This window comes from Anomaloglossus baeobatrachus, chromosome 12 (assembly GCF_048569485.1).
Source record: "Anomaloglossus baeobatrachus isolate aAnoBae1 chromosome 12, aAnoBae1.hap1, whole genome shotgun sequence".
Classification (NCBI taxonomy): domain Eukaryota; kingdom Metazoa; phylum Chordata; class Amphibia; order Anura; family Aromobatidae; genus Anomaloglossus; species Anomaloglossus baeobatrachus.
The window spans coordinates 44,966,705-44,985,481 of NC_134364.1; the positions used below are offsets into that span (position 1 = coordinate 44,966,705).

The 18,777-nt window shown below is 50.5% G+C and overlaps 1 protein-coding gene and 1 long non-coding RNA gene across 3 annotated transcripts in view; one reads left to right on the forward strand and one right to left on the reverse strand.

The window, feature by feature from the left end:
- LOC142258003 (uncharacterized) overlaps positions 1-18,777 on the forward strand; it is a 370,341-nt gene that overhangs the window by 153,673 nt on the left and 197,891 nt on the right. The gene's annotated exons all lie outside the window — the stretch shown is intronic.
- The window catches only part of LRRC9 (leucine rich repeat containing 9), a 267,576-nt gene that overhangs the window by 54,665 nt on the left and 194,134 nt on the right, over positions 1-18,777 (reverse strand). For both annotated transcript variants that reach the window (XM_075330387.1, XM_075330386.1), the window contains exons 23-24: positions 18,649-18,771; positions 17,020-17,150 (exon numbers count right to left, since the gene is read on the reverse strand). In XM_075330387.1, coding sequence (XP_075186502.1) covers positions 17,020-17,150; positions 18,649-18,771 — 254 coding nt within the window. The remainder of the gene's footprint in view (positions 1-17,019; positions 17,151-18,648; positions 18,772-18,777) is intronic.

Consider the following 18,777-nt stretch of genomic DNA (forward strand, 5'->3'; position numbering starts at 1 on the left):
TTAAAAAGTGTAACCCCTCCCCTCTGCCTATACACCCTCCCGTGCATCACGGGCCCATCAGTTTTGGTGCCAAAGCAGGAAGGAGGAAACTTATAAATTGGTCTAAGGTAAATTCAATCCGAAGGATGTTCGGAGAACTGAAACCATGAACCAAAAGAACAATTCAACATGAACAACATGTGTACACAAAAGAACAACAGCCCGAAGGGAACAGGGGCGGGTGCTGGGTCTCCCAATTGTAGCTAGAAGAAAAGGAATTTACGGTAAGTAAACAAAATTCCCTTCTTCTTTGTCGCTCCATTGGGAGACCCAGACAATTGGGATGTCCAAAAGCAGTCCCTGGGTGGGTAAAAGAATACCTCGATAAAAAGAGCCGAAAACGGCCCCCTCTTACAGGTGGGCAACCGCCGCCTGAAGGACTCGCCTACCTAGGCTGGCATCTGCCGAAGCATAGGCATGCACCTGCTAGTGTTTCGTGAAAGTGTGCAGACTCGACCAGGTAGCCGCCTGACACACCTGCTGAGCCGTAGCCTGGTGCCGCAATGCCCAGGATGCACCTACAGCTCTGGTAGAATGGGCTTTCAGCCCTAAAGGAATCGGAAGCCCAGAAGAACGGTAGGCTTCAAGAATCAGTTCCTTGATCCACCGAGCCAAGGTTGACTTGGAAGCCTGTGACCCCTTACGCTGGCCAGCGACAAGGACAAAGAGCGCATCAGAACGGCGCAGGGGCGCCGTGCGCGAAATGTAGAGCCGGAGTGCTCTCACGAGATCTAACAAGTGCAAATCCTTTTCACATTGGTGAACTGGATGAGGGCAAAAAGAAGGTAAGGAGATATCCTGATTGAGATGAAAAGGGGATACCACCTTAGGTAGAAGTTCCGGGACCGGACGCAGAACCACCTTATCCTGGTGAAACACCAGGAAGGGGGCTTTGCATGATAGCGCTGCTAGCTCAGACGCTCTCCGAAGTGATGTGACTGCCACTAGGAAGGCCACCTTCTGCGAAAGGCGTGATAGAGATAACCCTGAGGACGCTAGGAGCCAGGACTCAATGGCCACACAGTCAGGTTGAGGGCCGCAGAATTCAGATGGAAAGATGGCCCTTGAGACAGCAAGTCTGGTCGGTCTGGGAGTGCCCACGGTTGACCCACCGTGAGGTGCCACAGATCCGGGTACCACGACCTCCTCGGCCAGTCTGGAGCGACGAGGATGGCGCGGTGGCAGTCGGACCTGATCTTGCGTAACACTCTGGGCAGCAGTGCCAGAGGAGGAAATACATAAGGCAGTCGAAACTGCGACCAGTCCTGAACTAATGCGTCCGCCGCCAGCGCTCTGTGATCTTGAGACCGTGCCATGAATGCCGGGACTTTGTTGTTGTGCCGAGACGCCATGAGGTCGACGTTCGGCGTTCCCCAGCGGCAACAGATCTCTTGAAACACGTCCGGGTGAAGAGACCATTCCCCTGCGTCCATGCCCTGGCGACTGAGAAAGTCTGCTTCCCAGTTTTCTACGCCCGGGATGTGAACTGCGGAGATGGTGGAGGCTGTGGCTTCCGCCCACAGCAGAATCCGCCGAACTTCTTGGAAGGCTTGACGACTGCGTGTGCCGCCCTGGTGGTTGATGTACGCTACCGCCGTGGTGTTGTCCGACTGTATTCGGATCTGCCTGCCCTCCAGCCACCGCTGGAACGCCTTTAGGGCTAGATACACTGCCCTTATCTCCAGAACATTGATCTGAAGGGAGGACTCTGTCGGAGTCCAGGTTCCCTGAGCCCTGTGGTGGAGGAAGACCGCTCCCCACCCTGACAGACTCGCGTCCGTCGTGACCACAGCCCAGGATGGGGGCAGGAAGGATTTTCCCTTCGACAAAGAAGTGGGAGTAAGCCACCACTGAAGAGAGGTTTTGGCTGCCAGTGAAAGAGAGACGTTCCTGTCTAGGGACGTCGACCTCCTGTCCCATTTGCGGAGAATGTCCCATTGAAGTGGACGCAGATGAAACTGCGCAAAGGGAACTGCCTCCATTGCTGCCACCATCTTCCCTAGGAAGTGCATGAGGCGCCTCAAGGGGTGTGACTGGGCCCGAAGGAGAGAGTGCACCCCTGTCTGCAGCGCACGCTGTTTGTCCAGCGGAAGCTTCACTATCGCTGAGAGAGTATGAAACTCCATCCCGAGGTAAGTCAGTGATTGGGTCGGTGTCAATTTTGACTTTGGGAAATTGATGATCCACCCGAACCTCTGGAGAGTCTCCAGAGCAATGGTCAGGCTGTGTTGACATGCCACCCGGGAGGGTGCCTTGACTAAAAGATCGTCTAAGTAAGGGATCACCGAGTGGCCCTGAGAGTGTAGGACCGCCACCACTGATGCCATGACCTTGGTGAAGACCCGTGGGGCTGTCGCCAGGCCGAAAGGCAGTGCCACGAACTGAAGGTGTTCGTCCCCGATGGCGAAACGCAGGAAGCGTTGATGCTCTGGTGCAATCGGCACATGGAGATAAGCATCCCTGATGTCGATTGATGCTAGGAAGTCTCCTTGGGACATCGAGGCGATGACAGAGCGGAGAGATTCCATCCGGAACCGTCTGGTTCTCACGTGTCTGTTGAGCAGTTTGAGGTCCAGAACGGGACGGAATGATCCGTCCTTTTTTGGCACCACGAACAAGTTGGAGTAAAAACCGCGACCACGTTCTTGAAGGGGAACGGGGATCACAACTCCTTCTGCCTTCAGAGTGTTCACCGCCTGAAAAAGAGCTTCGGCTCGCTCGGGGAGCGGAGATGTTCTGAAGAAACGAGTCGGAGGCCGAGAACTGAGCTCTATCCTGTAACCGTGAGACAGAATGTCTCTCACCCATCGGTCTTGGACATGTGGCCACCAGGCGTCGCAAAAGCGGGAGAGCCTGCCACCGACCGAGGATGCGGTTTGGTGAGGCCGAAAGTCATGAGGAGGCCGCCTTGGAGGCGGTTCCTCCGGCGGTCTTTGTAGGACGTGACTTAGACCGCCATGCAGAGGAGTTCCTCTGGCCCTTCTCTGACCTGTTGGACGTGGAGGAACGGGACTTGGCTGAGGGCCGAAAGGACCGAAACCTCGATTGTATTTTTCGTTGCTGAGGTCTGTTTGGTTTGGACTGGGGTAAGGACGAGTCCTTTCCCTTGGATTGTTTAATAATTTCATCCAATTGCTCGCCAAACAAACGGTCGCCAGAAAATGGCAAACCGGTTAAGAACTTCTTGGAAGCAGAGTCTGCCTTCCATTCGCGTAGCCACATGGCCCTGCGGACTGCCACCGAATTGGCGGACGCTACCGCTGTACGGCTCGCAGAGTTCAGGACGGCGTTCATGGCGTAGGACGAAAAGGTCGACGCCTGAGAAGTCAAAGACACAACTTGCGGAGCAGAGGTACGTGTGACCGCATTAATCTCAGACAGACAAGCTGAGATAGCTTGGAGTGCCCACACGGCTGCAAAGGCCGGAGCAAAAGACGCACCTATGGCTTCATAGATGGATTTCATCAGGAGCTCTATTTGCCTGTCAGTGGCATCCTTGAGCGATGAACCATCTGCCACTGATACTACGGATCTAGCCGCCAGTCTAGAGACTGGAGGATCCACCTTGGGACACTGAGCCCAACCCTTAACTACGTCAGGGGGGAAGGGGTAACGTGTGTCATTAAGGCGCTTAGTAAAGCGCTTGTCCGGAAATGCTCTGTGCTTCTGGACAGCATCTCTGAAGTTAGAGTGATCGAAAAACGCACTCCGTGTACGTTTGGGAAACCTAAACTGTTGTTTCTCCTGCTGCGAAGCCGACTCCTCTATAGGTGGAGTTGGGGGAGAAAGATCTAGCACCTGGTTGATGGACGCTATAAGGTCATTTACTATGGCGTCCCCTTCAGGTGTATCAAGATTGAGAGCAACGTCAGGATCAGAGCCCTGAGCTACGACCTCCGCTTCATCCTCCAGAGAGTCCTCATGCTGAGACCCCGAACAGCGTGATGATGTCGGGGAAGGTTCCCAACGAGCCCGCTTAGCCGGTCTGGGACTGCGGTCCGTGTCGGAGTCCTCACCATGGGACCTAGGTGTCACCCCAGGAGCACTTTGCTGCGCCGACCGAGAGGGGCCTGGGGGCGATGAACTCCCAGTGCCCGGGGCCTGTGTTACCGATCTGGACTGCAATGCTTCTAGTATCTTAGCAGACCATCTGTCCATAGACTGAGCCATGGATTGTGAAAGCGACTCAGATAGTTTCGCAGCCAAAACTGCAAACTCTGTCCCTGCCACCTGGACAGTGGAGGCCGGCGGTTCTACCTGAGCCGAGGGTCCCACCAGTGCCCGAGGCTCCGGCTGAGTGAGTGCCACAGGGGCCGAGCATTGCACACAGTGAGGGTAGGTGGAACCTGCAGGTAACATAGCCGCACAAGAGGTACAGGTTGCAAAATAAGCCTGTGCCTTGGCACCCTTGCTCTTTGCGGACGACATGCTGTTGTCTCCTCTGAGAGTGATCAGTGAGGGTATATAGCCACAAGCCAAATAATGCAGCCGAACAGAGAAAATGTATACAAATATCTATATATATATATATACACTTCGGCACCTTAGGGGGGCCAGCACCTGGTAACCGGTGTGGCTTACCAACCGCCCAAAGCGGTTGTGTGTCCACCAGATTCCCTGCCTGGGCCTCCCAGAGCTGCAGAGCTCGTTCTGAAATCCTCCACCGGCAGAAGTGATTGTAAAAATGGCTGCCAGAGTTCTCAGGGGAGGAGGGAGCCGTGGGCGTGGCTAATAAAGTGCGGGAATCTGGTGCCCCACAGTGCTCAGTGAGGGGGGAGGAGGACACCTAAGTATGCTCCAGCCCTCACTGCCGACGTCCAGTCGACCGTCCCGCCCTTACCCCTGACTGGCAGGCCCGGGGGCGGGAGTTATGGTACTAGGCCGCAGAAGCCAGGGACTAAATTTAATAACGCGGCCGGCAAACAGGCGCCGTCGGCGCGGTAGTCCCGGTCGTCACAAAAAAACAGCAGCCGCTGCAGCGTCTGTGACACAGGTGCTCCATGCACCGTCCCCAAGGGGACACAGAGTACCTGTTAGATGCAGGGCCTGTCCCTGATGATACCCAGTCTCCTGTCCGTCAGATTCCCCCAGGGGCTGCGGAGGGAGCCCGGTGCCAGTGAATGGTGACCGGTTAGGATCCCACTTCTCCCAGAGCCTCTAAGGGATGGGGAAGGAAGCCTTTGTACCCGCAATGGGTACCTCAACCTTAACAGCACCGCCGACTTAGTGGGGTGAGAAGGGAGCATGCCGGGGGCCCTGTTAGGGGCCCTCTTTTCTTCCATCCGATACAATCAGCAGCTGCTGCTGACTAAGATGGGAGCTTGAGTGAATGTGTGCCTCCTTCAACACAAAGCATAAAACTGATGGGCCCGTGATGCACAGGAGGGTGTATAGGCAGAGGGGAGGGGTTACACTTTTTAAAGTGTAATACTTTGTGTGGCCTCCGGAGGCAGTAGCTATACACCCAATTGTCTGGGTCTCCCAATGGAGCGACAAAGAAAGACAAGTTTATGTGAAATGTAAATGTACAAATCCGCTACCACTTAGATTCCGCTCTTCTGCAGAGGCGTTAGGTCATGTCCAGCACGTGATCTCAGCCTATTTATTCCCTGATGTACACGTGGTCATAGCCCATAGTGCACGTATGGTGCATGAGAGGAGCAGCCGGTCAGCGGACGACACATACAGTGGGAGAAATGTGAGATCTGCAATTTGGGAACTTGAGTTCAATACTTTAATCTGATACCACGAGTCCAAATGAAAGCAAGTGGCGCGTGCAAAGGATCGGCTGAGGAAAACAAAAAGGTTTATGGCTGTCTGCACATGCAACATTAAATGCACACATTGTGCTTTTTTCTGCAGGTCTCCGCAACAGAATATGCAATAACAATCGTCTTTAACTATTGAATTTTTGCTCCATTTCTTCTTTTATGTAAGAAGTCTTTAATGCAGATTTAAAGTAGCTTTTTTTAAAGTGAAAAAAAAAATGGCCGAAACCTTTCCATATTACTGGTTCATATAATAGTACACAGCATTTCACAGCATTGTAGGGATTCTTTACCTCCCACAAAACCACTTTGAATTCAGGTACCTGAGTGATGTTACCCGAAAATGGCCTATTTTTGATATGTTAAATTTATTTTCCCTTTTTTTCTCATATGGCTATATGCACATTCCGGAAAAAAAAAATCTTGCCATTTTTCAGAGGCTACTAGGCCAAATATCAGAATCCTTTTCTTCACATGTATGTTAAAAGCAATAGATTCACCACAGACCTTAAATATATGTATAAAGAAGGGAATTTTGTTTACTTACCGTAAATTCCTTTTCTTCTAGCTCCAATTGGGAGACCCAGACAATTGGGTGTATAGCTATTGCCTCTGGAGGCCACACAAAGTATTACACTTAAAAGTGTAAGGCCCCTCCCCTTCTGGCTATACACCCCCAGTGGGATCACTGGCTCACCAGTTTTAGTGCCAAAGCAAGAAGGAGGAAAGCCAATAACTGGTTTAAAGACCAATTCAATCCGAGGAAACATCGGAGAACTGAACCATACCACATGAACAACATGTGTACCCGAAAAAACAGAAAAACCCCGAGAAAACAGGGCGGGTGCTGGGTCTCCCAATTGGAGCTAGAAGAAAAGGAATTTACGGTAAGTAAACAAAATTCCCTTCTTCTTTTTCGCTCCTAATTGGGAGACCCAGACAATTGGGACGTCCAAAAGCAGTCCCTGGGTGGGTAAAAGAATACCTCGTGATAGGGCCGTCAAACAGCCCTTTCCTACAGGTGGGCAATCGCCGCCTGAAGGACTTATCTACCTAGGCTGGCGTCTGCCGAAGCGTAGGTATGCACCTGAAAATGCTTGGTAAAAGTATGCAGACTCAATCAGGTAGGTGCCTGACACACCTGCTGAGCCGTAGCCTGGTGCCGTAATGCCCAGGATGCACCCACGGCTCTGGTAGAATGGGCCTTCAGCCTTGAGAGAACCAGAAGCCCAGTAGAACTGTAGGTTTCAAGAATTGGTTCCTCGATCCCCCGAGCCAGGGTGGATTCAGAAGCTTGCGACTGTTTACGCCGACCAGCGACAAGGACAAAGAGTGCATCCGGGTGGCGCAGGAGCGCCATGCGGGAAGTAGAACCTGAGTGCTCTCACCAGAACCAACAGATGCAAATCCTTCTGAAATTGATGGACTGGACGAGGACACAAAGAAGGTGAGGTGATATCCTGATTGATATGAAAGTGGGATACCACCTTAGGGAGAAATTCCGGAATCGGACGCAGAACTACCCTGTCCTGGTGAAGGACCAGGAAGGGAGATTTGTATGAGAGCGTTGCTAGCTCGGAAACTCTCCTAAGAGACGAGACCGTTACTAGAAGGCCACTTCCCGAGAAAAGCGGGAAGGGAGACCTCTTTCAAAGGCTCGAAAGGCGGCATCTGGAGAGCAATTAGAACCTTGTTCAGATCCCAGGGCTCTAACGGCCGCTTGTACGGAGTGCTGAGACGACAAACTCCCCGTAGGAACGTGCGTACCTGAGGAAGTCGTTTCTGAAAAAATACAGATAGCGCTGAGACTTGTCCCTAAAGGGAACTGAGCGACAACCCTTTTTCCAACCTAGATTGCAGGAAGGAAGGAAACATAGACGATGCAACCGGCCAGGGAGAAACACCCTGCGCCGAGCACCGAGATAAGAATATCTTCCACGTCCTGTGGTCAATCTTGGCGGACGTTGGTATGCTAGCCTGTCTCATGGTGGCAACCACGTCCTGAGGTAATCCTGACGACACTAGGTTCCAGGACTCAATGCCACACCATCAGGTTGAGGGCCGTAGAATTCAAATGGAAGAATGGCCCTTGAGACAGCCAGTCTGATAGGTCTGGTAGTGCCCCCGGTTAGCCTACCGTGAGGCACCACAGAACCGGGAACCACAACATCCTCGGCCAATCTGTAGCGACGAGGATGGCGCGGCCGCAGTCGGTCCTGATCTAGCGCAGCACTCTGGGCAACAATGCTAGAGGTGGCACATAAGGTAGCTGGAACTGCGACCAATGCTGAACTAAGGCGTCTGCCGCCAGAGCTCGATGATTGTGAAACCGTGCCATGAAGCTGGCACATTGTTGTTGTGCCGTGACGCCATTAGATCGACGTCCGGCCTCTGTCAGCGGCGCCAGATCTCCTGAAACCCGTCCGGGTGAAGAGACCATACACTTTCGGCCACACCCCGGCGACTTAGGAAGTCAGCTTCCTAGTTTTCCACGCCTGGGATGTGAACTGTGGAAATGGTGGATGCCGTGTCTTCCACCCACATCAGAACCTGCCGGACTTCCTGGAAGGCTTGCCGGTTGCGCGTTCTTCCTTGGTGGTTGATGTATGCCACCGCTGTGGAGTTGTCCGACTAAAGTCGGATTTGCTTGCTGTCCAGCTGCTGTTGGAAGGTTTGTAGGGCAAGATACACTGCTCTGTGTTCAAGAACATTGATCTGAAGGGTGGACTCTTGCTGAGTCCACGTACCCTGAGCGCTGTGGTGGAGAAAAACTGCTCCCCACCCTGATAGACTCGCGTCTGTCGTAACTATCGCCCAGGATGGGGATAGGAAGGACCTTCTTTTTTGACCATGAGGTGGGAAGAACCACCACCTTAGAGATTCCTTGGCCGCCTGAGAAAGAAAGACGACTCTGTTGAGGGAGGTCGACTCCCCGTCCCATTGGCGGAGAATGTCACATTGTAGTGGACGCAGATGAAACTGCGCGAAAAGAACTGCCTCCATTGCTACCATCTTACGTAGGAAGTGCATGAGGCGTCTCAATGTGTGCGACTGGTTCTTAAAGAAGAGATTGCAGCCCGTAGTGAATGCTGTTTGTCTAGCGGAAGCTTCACTATCGCTGAGAGAGTATGAAACTCCATGCCTAGATATGTTAGCGATAGGGTCGGGGTCGGATCTGACTTCAAAAAGTTGATGATCCACCCAAAACTCTAGAGAGTCTCCAGCGCAACGTTCGGGCAGTGTCGGCATGTTTCCTAAGAGAGTGCCTTGACAAGTAGATCGTCTAAATATGGGATCACAGAGTGACCCTGAGAGTGCAGGACTGTGACTACTGCTGCCCTGACCTTGGCGAAGACCAGTGGGACTGTCGCTAGCCGGAAGGTAGAGCTACGAACAGAAGGTGTTCGTCTCCTATAACGAAGCGTAGAAACGCTAGTGCTCTGGATCAATCGGCACGTGTGGATAAGCATCCTTGATGCCTAATGATGCTAGGAAATCTCCTTGGGACATTGAGGCGATGACATGGCGGAGGGATTCCATCCGGAACCGCCTGGTGTCCACGAGCTTGCTGAGCAGTTTTAGATGCAGAACGGGACGGAACGGCCCGTTCTTATAGGCACCGCAAATAATTTGGGGTAAAAACCGTGACCTTGTTCCTGAAGAGGAACGGGGGTCATCACTCTTTCTGCCTATAGAGTGCACCCTGTTTGCAGAAGAGCAGCGGCTCGGCCGGGAGGTGGAGAAGTTCTGAAGAATCGAGTTGGAGGACGAGAAGTGAGCTCTATCCTGTACCCGTGAGACAGAATGTCTCACACCCAACGGTCATTGACCTATGGCAGCTAAATATCGCCAAGGCGGGTGAGCCTGCTACCGACCGAGGATGCGGAGAGAGGAGGCCGCAAGTCATGAGGAAGCCGCCTTGGAAGCGGGTTTTCAGACTGTCTCTTTTTTGGGCGTGACTGAGCCCGCCAAGAATCTGAGCTCCTCTGATCCTTTTGAGTCCACATTGGACGAGGAAAAAAGGGACCTGCCCGAGCCTCGAAAAGACCGAAACCACGACTGCCTCCTGCTCTGTTGGGGTTTGTTGTGTCCGGGCTGAGGAAAGGATGAATCCTTACCCCTGGACTGTTTAATGGTTACATCCAAACGCTCACCAAACAGTCGGTCAGCAGAAAAAGGCAACTGGTTAAGCACCCTTTTTTGGAAGCAGAATCTGCCTTCCATTCACTTAACGAGCAGACCAGGCTCTGCTTAAAAACACGGAGCAGCGGAGGCTACTGCCGTACGGTTCGCAGAGTCTAGGGCAACCTGAATCGCGTAAGAAACAAATGCAGACATTTGAGAGGTTAAGGATGCCACCTGCGGCACAGATGTACGTGTAACCGTGTCAATCTGTGTAAGACAAGCTGAAATAGCTTGGAGTGCCCCAAGGGTGAGAATGCTGGAGCCAACGGTGCGCCGACAGTCTCATAGATGGATTTAGACCAGAGATCCATCTGTCTGTCAGTGGCATCTTTAAGTGCAGCTCCATCTCCCACTGCAACTATGGATCTAGCTACAAGCCTGGAGATTGGAGGATGCCGCTTGGGACACTGGGTCCAGTCCTTGACCACGTCAGGGGGCAGGGATAACGTGTATCCTAAGCCGTTTGGAGAAGCGCATATCTGGATAAGTGTGGTGTTCCTGGACTGCCTCTCTGAAGGCAGAGTGGTCCAGAAAAATACGTGAAGCTGACTCCTCCACTGGAGGAGCTGGGTGAGAAATAACCAACATTCTATTGATGGACGCTATAAGATTATTCACTATGGCGTCACCATTAGGTGTATCCAGATTGAGAGCGGTCTCAGGATCAGAATCCTGAGCCGCTACTTCCGCCTCATTACACAGAGAGTCCTTCTGCTAGGACCCTGATGAAACCAAGGGCCGCTCATAGTGAGCCCGCTTAGGCTGTCTGGGACTGACGTCTGTGCAGAGCCGTGACTCTGGGATGCGTGTGACATTCCCGGAGCTGTTAGTTGTTCACACTGAGGGGGGCCATGGATCAATGATTCAACAGTGCCCATGTTGTGAGAGACATGTCCGGACTGCTAGGCTTCTAGTATCATAGCCATAGTCTCAGAAAATCTGTCAGTAAATACTGCAGACACCGTCCTCATCCTCTGGCCATTAGCAGAGACTCCGGCTGAGTTGATATAATGGGGGTCTATGTAACCTGCCGGCCGTATAGCCGTACATGCTGTACCGGCTGCATAGAAAAACATGTGGTTCTGCACCTTTGTTTTACACAGAGAATATGCTGATAACTCCTCCGCACAATCCAGGAGGGTATATACAACGTGCGACCAAACAGTGCAATGTATATAGTACAAGCATATCTATAAGTGCACTTCTGCACTAGTGGGGTTAGCACCACAGGTGCTGCTTAACGCCTGTTGCAGCGATTGTGTGACTATCAGAATGCCAGGGTCTTCCACACTTGTCTCTGTATCGTACAGAAACTGACACTAATGGCTGCCGGCGTCCTTGTGGAGAAGGAAGCCGTGGGCGTGCCTGAGAAAGTGCGGTAATCCGGTTTCACAGTGCACACAGTGAGAGGGGTGGAGTATGCAAAACATACTCCAGCTCTCAGCGCTGCTGTGCTATGCAGCGTCACGCCCCTACCCTGACTGTCAGGCCTGTGGGCGGTAACGAAGGGAGACTAGGCCCAGAAGCCGGGGACTCGAGTTAATAAGCGCGGCCGGCATATCAGTGCTGGCCGGCGCGGAAGTCCCCGGCGCACCACAAATCCCAGCGGCGCCTTAAATAAAAATGGCAGCGGCGGTTAGCGCAGTAGTCACCCAATACACTAACACACCCAGCAACGCTGTGGTGTGCGATGGCACTAGTGCGGACAGCGCCGCTGTCCCTGGCGCACTAACACACCCAGCAGTGCTGCCGTGTGTCTGCGCGGTCCCCACAGGGACACAGAGTACCTCCATGTAGCAGGGCCATGTCCCTGAAGATACTCCGCTCCATGTCCAGCAGATACCAGGGGCTGTGGATGGAGCACGGTCTCAGTGCCTGGAGACCGATAGAATCCCACTTCACCCAGAGCCCTGTAAAAAGGGATGGGGAAGGAAGCAGCATGTGGGCTCCAGCCTCCGTACCCGCAATGGGTACCTCAACCTTAACAAACACCTCCGACATGAAGTGGGGTGAGAAGGGAGCATGCTGGGAGCCCTGTATGGGCCCTCTTTTCTTCCATCCGACATAGTCAGCAGCTGCTGCTGACTAAACAGTGGAGCTATGCGTGGATGTGTTGCCTCCTTCGCACAAAGCACAAAACTGGTGAGCCAGTGATCCCACTGGGGGTGTATAGCCAGAAGGGGAGGGGCCTTACACTTTTAAGTGTAATACTTTGTGTGGCCTCCAGAGGCAATAGCTATACACCCAATTGTCTGGGTCTCCCAATTAGGAGCGAAAAAGAAAGCGTTATCTGTGCATGGTATCATCTGTGCAAAGGTCACAGAGAAGGAGGAGGTGAGCTGTGACATCACCTATTGTGAATGGTGGATCCTGTGTTATCTACTGTATATATAGGTGTTATTAGTCATTGTACAGGAGGAGGAGGTGAGCTGTGATATAATCTATTGTTAATGGTGGATCTTGTGTTATCTACTGTATATACAGCTATTATCAGTCATTAAGTTGTGAGCTGTGATATCACTAACTGTGAATGGTTGATCCTGTTTTTATCTGTTGTATATAGAGCTGTTATCAGTCATTATACAGGAGGAGGAAATGAGCTTGTACATATCGTGAACTGTGGATCCTGTGTTATTTCTGTATATAGAGGTGTTAGACGTCATTGTAGAGGAGGAGGAGGGGGTGAGCTGTGACATCACCTATTATGAATGGTAAATTCTTCTGGTGTTATCTCATACACTATCCTGGAACTGAACCATAATATGCCACATTTTTTGTGAACAAAAATATGCAGCAGAAAACCCCCCATACCAAATTCTCAAAGTGGGAACTAAGGCTGTAGTCACACGATATGTTCTAGATGTGTACTTTTTGCCATATATAAATATAAATATATATACATTTTTTTATTTTTTTTTTTAAACAACAAAATATGGTAAACTCGCTGCACTTGAACTGCTTTTTCTGAAACTCATAGGAAAAAAGATGCACCACGAGTGCATCATGTGAACACGGCCTAACAGTATCTTCTGCATCTGCTGGACTTGGATCATCTCCACATAACATTAACAACTATTTATTTGATTGATCATAAGGCTATGTGTCCACGCTGCGGAAAATGCGCGGATTTTGCCGCGGATTTCTCGCGGAAAAGCCGCGGATTTCCCGAAAATCTGCAGCAGCGGCACTTCCCAGCCATTTCTATGGCATTTTGGAAATGCTGTGCCCATGCTGCGGATTTTTCCGCGGCGGATTTGGTGCAGATTTTGATCCGGAAAAATCTGCAACATGTCAATTATTGTTGCGGATTTTGGCTTTAAAATTGGGGGAAAAAAAATCTGCACCAAAATCCGCGGCAATTCCGCGGCAAATCCGCACCTTTGAAAAGGTGCAGATTTTGCGGGAAAGCCGCAGATTTTGATGCAGAAAAATCCGCAGCAACATTCTCCCGTGGACACATAGCCTAAGAGTAAAGGGCGCTTTACACACAACAACGTTGCTAACGAGGCCGGATGTGCGTCACGAATTCCGTGACCCCAACGACATCTTGTTAGCGATGTCGTTGCGTGTAAAGCGGCCTTCAGCCTGACCTTAGTATTATCTGTTATTATACAGTAGCTCTCTTTGGATCGCTTCGGGTCCATAGCACCGACCCCTTGTGGAAAATCAGCAGGTAAAATCCATCTGTCACAGGCTGGGTTCATAATTATTTTTTTTTTATAATTTCTTGAATCCAGTGAGGATAAGCAAACAGCAGGCATACACTGGAAACATCCACATCACGTTTCCTACGCTATGTGTTACCATCCCACAGGTTTGGGAATATATTTCAGAAGATAAAATATTCATAAAAGCTTATTCATAGAGACTGTGAATTATTCATCATCCTTATTTCTATCATCAAGGCTGTAAAAAGCATCTATGGATATGAGTCTGCCCGCTTGTGATGTAAAAGCTATAGCGTGTGCTATTTATACAGACCCAGCACATATACAGGGACAGTCACTTTACATGGGCATTTTTAGGCTGGACTTATTTTCAAAATAATTATTTACTCCCTATCCTTTAGGAATAACTTACTCATTGCTGGGGAACCGACCACTGGGAAAAATAGGAAATGGGGCTCTGGATCCCAGTACCCAGGCGAAGGTGCGCATGCTCGACCTCTAGGGAACGTCTGGAAATAGTTGAACACTATACTCTGCTATTTTTGGCAGTCCATTAGACAATGAATGGACTTCGATCATTCGCACCTCTGCTTCAATCAAACCCTGGTTAACATCATCCAAATCCATCCCATTCCCTGTTCTCCCAGCGCTGCTCATGCTCGACCTAAGCTCCATTCATGATCTATGGCACTGCTGGAAATAGGCATGTGCTGTGCTCTGCCATTTGTGGCAGACCTATGGACAATAAATGGAACTGAGGTTGAGCATGCACATATCAAAATAAGATGGGGCTCTTCAGAGCTTGGTCACCACCATCCAAAGCCGCCCCATTCCCCGTGCTCCCAGCAGTGCTCATGATCGACCTCAGTTTCAATCATGATCCATGGGACTGCTGTAAATACGTATGCGCTGTGCTCAGCCATTTCTGCCACAACTGTAGACAATGAGGTTCAGCATGCACACCTAAAATAGATGGGGCTCTCCAGAGCATGGTTCCTGGGATCCAGTCCCCTTCCCTGTTCTCCCATCAAGGAGACTCCCAGCAATCAATAAGGTATTCCCTATCCTATGGACAAGGAACAACTTACTATTTCGTGAATAAAGGCTGCTTTACACGCAGCGACATCGCTAGCGATGTTGCTAGCGATCGCACCCGCCCCCGTCGTTTGTGCGTCATGGGCAAATCGCTGCCCGTGGCGCACAATATCATTAGGACCTGTCACACGGACTTACCTTCCTAGCGACATCGCTGTGACTGGCGAACAACCTCTTTTCTAAGGAGGCGGTTCGTGCAGCGTCACAGCGACGTCACACGGCAGTGGTCCAATAGAAGCGGAGGGGCGGAGATCAGCCGCATGGAAGTCACGCCCACCTCGTTGCCGGAGGAAGCAGATACGGTGTTGTTCGTCGTTCCCAGGGTGTCACATGTAGCGATGTGTGCTGCCTCGGGAACGACGAACAACCTGCGTCCAGAACAAGGAACGATATTTGGGAAATGGACGACGTGTCAACGATCAACAATGTGGTGAGTATTTTGCATAGTTAGCGGTTGCCCGTACGTTTCACATGCAACGACGTCGCTAACAAGGCCGGATGTGCGTCACGAATTTCGTGACCCCAATGACATCTCGTTAGCGATGTCGTTGCGTGTAAAGCGGCCTTTACCCTTTAAAAAAAAAAAAAAAAAGTGTAGTGGAGTAAAATGTGTCAATTGTACCACCGGCCTCTTAATCACTGTGTGGCATTTCTGACTCTTTGTGCATTATTAGCGCAATGGGCTGGCTTAGATTTGTGCTGTAATTGATGATGATTTTGATGGTCTGTTTGAAGCCACTCCATCTCCAAATAATGGCATCAAAAGGAAAACGCGTGTACAACAGACGTGACTTTATCCATCACATAAATGTTTTTGTACAAAAATTCATGAGCTCCAGCAGTCACGACCTCCACCTTCAATCTAGCCGCCTGGGTGCTGAAGGTGACAACACCAGATCTAGCGTAGAGTGCAGACCACACACACGTTGTGTCTCCGGGGATTTCGGAAGCTTCAGCACACACAGCGCAGCTAAAAGCTAAAAGGCCTCCTAAGAAAGAGGTGTTACAGGAAACTAACTTTAAGGCCATGTGCACACGTTTGCGTTCTGCGTGACAAATATTCTGCAGCGTTTTGTCACTGCATGTGCGTTTCAAAACGCAGCCGAAAATCTGCGTTTTGAAAGTATTGTGAATGCAGAATTCATGCGTTCTGGATGCTTGCCCTGCCATAGGCCCCGTTCACACGCACGTGTTTCCGGTACGTGCTAGGTCCGTGCCCACATGTACCGGAGACACGGGCACACGTAAATCCATTAAAATCAATGGGTTTATGTGCACGCACGTGTTCAGCCATTAGCCCGTGCCTCCATGTGGAGCAGACGTGAGCCCGTGTGCTCCATACGGAGGCATGTCCGTTTTTCTCCGGCAGCACAGGTGTCACGCGGCCCGCACACGTATCACACAGGTGTAGTGTGGATGCGGGCCCACGTGACACACGCCGGAGAAACACACGTGTCATTGTTAAAATAAAAAAAACACATACTCACCCCCACCAGCTTTGCAGTCTCTGCCGCGGCTGTCACCTGCATCCATCCCCCAGTGAATTTGAACAACGCATCTTCTTCACTGCGGGGCCGGAAGCAGCGTCAGCGGGGCGTGGCCTATGGCGGGCACTGTCATTCAGCACCACAGACAGCTCCGGAAGACACAGGTAAGGCGGGGCTTTCCGTTCTCCGTGTGTTATTACGTATAACACATGGAGAACAAGCATGTGCCACAAACACGGCACACGGGGAGCAAACCACCCCTTTAATACGTCCATGAAAAACGGTTCGTTTTTTTCACATGCGTGTGAAGGGGGCCATAGACAGGGAGGGAAAAGCATCCAAAATGCACAAAAGAAGCGACATGTTGCTTTTTAGAACGCTGCGATTCGGCCACAAATTTCAGCATGCAAATCGCTGCGTTCTAAAACGCAACGTACGCATGGATTTTCCACAAGTTACATAGACTTTGCAGGGGACGCAGAATGTATGCATTTACACTGCACTGCTAGACGCAGCGTAAATGCATGCAATACGCAGATGTGCGCACATGGCCTTACTTGGCCTCTCTGCAGCGATTGCCTCTTTTTCATGGCTCCAATTAATTCAGAAGGTTTCTGCTCACAATGAACGGTAGCGAGTCCTACCATGTTGTATTTAATACTACACTAGAAAAAAATACCTAATATATGATATTATTCCTTGCTGTAATAAAGGGCTAATGTGCACCCAAAATGGTGTTACTGAAAGTGCAATGTGCTGTATAAAGCGGAGTTATACCTAATGGACGAGGCTCTCCAATTTAACTCTTGCAGTTCAGTAAAATTTTGATGTCCAATTTTTTCGGCCACCATATCAGAACTGAGCCTGCCGCCAAACATGTCCTTGGCATTTTCACATTCCACTGGGTCCTTTAGAAATGAAAAAAAAACACATATAATAGAAGCAAACAATGGTTAAATATACGGCCCAGATATTAAGGCATTTATATAGAGGTGGTGTGAATCTATTCACGGGACGTGGAAGGAACAGGTCACATTACTTAGGGGTACTTTGCACACTACAACATCGCTAGCCGATGGTAGCGATGCCGAGCGCGATAGTCCCCGCCCCCGTCGCAGCTGCGATATCTTGTTATAGCTGCCGTAGCGAACATTATCGCTACGGCAGCATCAGACGCACACACCTGCTCTGCGACTTCGCTCTGGCCGGCGACCCGCCTCCTTACTAAGGGGGCGGGTCGTGCGGCGTCACAGCGACGTCACACGGCAGGCGGCCAATAGAAGCGGAGGGGCGGAGATGAGCGGGACGTAAACATCCCGCCCACCTCCTTCCTTCAGCATAGCCGGTGGAGGCAGGTAAGCAGATGTTCCTCGCTCCTGCGGCTTCACATAGAGCGATGTGTGCTGCCGCAGGAACGAGGAACAACATCATATTTCCTATTGGTGCGACATTATGGAAATGTCCGACACTACACAGATCACCGATTTACGACGCTATTGCGATCGTTTATCGGTGCATCTAGGCTTTACACGTTGCGACGTCGTTACTGGCGCCGGATCTGCGTCACTTTCAATTTGACCCTGACGATATCGCAGTAGCGATGTCGCAACGTGCAAAGTACCCCTTAGAATTTATCCACGTGGGTCAAAAATGGTGCAGCTTTTTATAGTTACATAGTTACTTAGGTTGAAAAAGACCTAGGTCCATCTAGTTCACCCTTCCTCCACCAGTTCTACATTTGGTCACTAAGTCATTTATAACCAGCAATGTTGTGTACTGAGGAAATCATCCAGCCCTGATATAAAAGCTGTTCTAGTATCAGCCATTACTACCTCTTGTGGTCGGCATTCCACAGTCTGACTGCTCTAACTGTAAAGAACCCTTTCCTATTTAGCTGCCAGAATAGTTTTTCTGTGCAGATTTGTGTAGATGGAGCAAAGGTTTGCTGTGGAGTTTATTTCTAAACAGTAGTCAAAATCTGCAATCAAATCCAAGATTGTAGCTTTTGCTGGTGATTACCTGCGGATGCACAGCACAATGTGTCCGTGGGCATACTCGTGGTGACGCTACCCTGCTCTGCCACCAATTAATCTCTGAATAATGGATGCCTGCGATGAAACATCGCACCGATCACAGGGTGCAGCGCTCACAGTGAAGGGAGTGAGCAGGAAAAAAAAGTGGAAGATACAAAAAAATCAAAATCCACATAATCAGGGGAGATTTTGTTGCTGCGAATCTTCCTGCAGATTTCATCAGATTTTCGGCAATCTGACTCCGTGTAATATATTATATTAGTGTATTCATCATCAGAAAAACCTTTCACTATCACAGGCCGTCACTAATGATGAGACCGACCACATATGCTCCTTTAATATGATAAATGGCGACACGTTAAATACTGCTTACCACGGCACATCCGTCCAGAGCTTTCAGAGACGAGAGATGAAAGATAACAAACAATCGATAGCTGTCATGTTTCACGGATATTGGATTACTGTACAAGTCCAAAATCACAAGGTTGTTCAAGCCCTAATA